General features: G+C 37.2%; 1 protein-coding gene across 1 annotated transcript in view; it reads right to left on the reverse strand.

The window, feature by feature from the left end:
* The window catches only part of LOC102374496 (lysosomal acid lipase/cholesteryl ester hydrolase-like), a 21,947-nt gene that overhangs the window by 8,949 nt on the left and 10,725 nt on the right, over nt 1–2,273 (reverse strand). The window contains 2 exon segments of the mRNA XM_014522427.1: nt 909–1,018; nt 1,793–1,991. Of these exon segments, the coding sequence (XP_014377913.1) occupies nt 909–1,018; nt 1,793–1,991 (309 nt within the window).

The raw sequence follows: 2,273 nt of genomic DNA on the forward strand, positions 1-2,273 counted from the left end.
GGGAAAGAGAATATGCAGAATTAATGGTCAGCTGGAGGAATTGTAGTCAACTGGGGGAAAAAATAAAAAAACAGAATACAAGGCATTCACAATTTAAACATTGCCTAGTTGCATTAGCAGTTTCCCACTGGAGTGCCCAGTTTTGTGACAGGTAGAAGTGCCAAGACTGAGATGATACTTCCAGTCTGAAGCTTTCTTGAAAGGGAACTTATCTGGAACAAAGTTTAGGGCTTGTGGTTTACTGAATGATGGTCTTGGACATTTTTTTGTTAGTTTGAAAGTAGCATTCTATCTGTTCATTGGTCACAGGTATTAAACTGAGACTTTCCCATTTAGATGTCCTTTCTTATTTCCAAAATTTCTTATTTGGGCAATAACAATGAATTGTTGCTTCTTCTAATACCATTGCAGAATCCATGCAACATTACAGGGATGAGTATGTCATCCTGCATCAACAGATTAATTCACTCAGTTTCTAGGGAACTCTCCCTGATAAGGGAAATACGAGGGTTTTCTAGAACTGTGGACACTAGGATGCAACTCTAATCCCTAAAGTAGATAGCAATAATTTGTATGACCTACATGTTACTTGGCCAAGATGAACCTAGCATGTTCAAATATAATTTGCCTACCCTAACCTAGAGTTTTAAAGTATAAGTGAGTTTGCTCAGCTTACAGTTTAAAGATACCATCTTTTTCTAGTGTTATTGGGCCCAATAACAGAATCTAAATGCCATGGTGTCTTTAAGTGCATATGGGCTGGCTTTCAAATGGCACAGTCACTAGGACATGACACTTCTGTGAATATTTCTCCTATGGTCATACATAATATTTCCTGAAAAAAGGTGTCTGGAGGTCAGAGGAACAATCTAACTTAACATTGATACTTTCTTTTCCCTTCAACTTGCCTATAGTGGTGCCTTGGGAATGGCCAACATAATACAGTTGCTCTTGTCCAGTTTTCTGCACAATGAAATGTATCACTGCTGGAAGGTCATACTTAGCCATTTCATCATAGCTACAAAAGAAAAAGTAGACATTTATATTAGCTGTCTAATAAAGTAAGAAGTCTATATTTAAACAGCAAAAGTCCTCAAATTACAAAACAAACAACCTGTGTCATATCACTCCAAGGCTTTATTGTTTTCCCCTCAAATGGGCAGAAAATGTGGCTTTTAGCCCCATTCACATTGGGCTGCAAATTGAGATAAGACATCTTGTTCAAGCTATACTTTAGCTACCTCAGTCGATAAGAATGATAACCCAAATTAAAGAAAAAAATAAAAATCCCTTGTTTTAGATAAATGCCTTTCGTATCTCAGTAAGCTGAATCTAGGTATAATCAATCATAGTCTTTATGATAATGCTAATGTTCATGGATAGGTGCTGGATATTTTAGCATGGCTATATTTAAACCTTTATGTCCATTGATAGGTGCACTTCAATCTGTTAATAATTCATTTCAACTCAAGATAAAACTTTTGAAATCTACAAAGCAACAGGTATGATGCCTGTATAAATAAGGAAGGTCTCTATAAATTGCTGGGGCTGAATTTACTACAGTGAGGATCTAATTTTCTGAGTTGCTTAGCACACTAATGTCAGTGAAGCATGGAGATATTCTGATGAAAACCTAGTTAAACAATTGTGCACCCAAAATTCATGGAGATCTTTTAGTATTTTTGATCTAATTCATACTTTATTTCTTTATAATGTTACAAAACTTATGTTTAAAAATGGTGCTGTGAAAACACTAGACAAGTTCACCATTTTTCCAAATGTTACAATTCACCTGAAAGCCCAGAATTCCTCGTGGTCCACGGAAAGGGTTTTATGTTGTCTAGACCAGGTATTCCCTCTGCTATTTCCCATCCAAACATCATAGCCAGCATCTGCTAGAAGGAAGCCTAGGCTATTGTCAGGCATATTAGTAATCCAGTTGCTGGCATCTGTAAGCAAACCATGCTGCAGAAACACAACAGGCTTTGGACCTGAAAGAGAGATACATTGACTATTCCACCAAACCAGTGATCTAAATAACTGTAGTCAACATTTCAGCTGAAAGTTGTGCACTTTAGAGCAGCAGTTTCCAACACTTTTCATAACGCAGCCCTCATTAATAACTCCAAAGTAATGTGCATGGATGAGGAAAATGAAGTAATCCAGCCAGAACCAGAAGTAGCATGTGGCAGCCATTTCTGAATTGTAGAATGTGAAGTTGGAAGGGATTTCAAGGGCTATCTGGTCTAAATCCCCAGCAGCAATGCAGGAAT

Source organism: Alligator sinensis, unplaced genomic scaffold (genome assembly GCF_000455745.1).
Source record: "Alligator sinensis unplaced genomic scaffold, ASM45574v1 scaffold557_1, whole genome shotgun sequence".
Taxonomy (NCBI): Eukaryota; Metazoa; Chordata; order Crocodylia; family Alligatoridae; genus Alligator; species Alligator sinensis.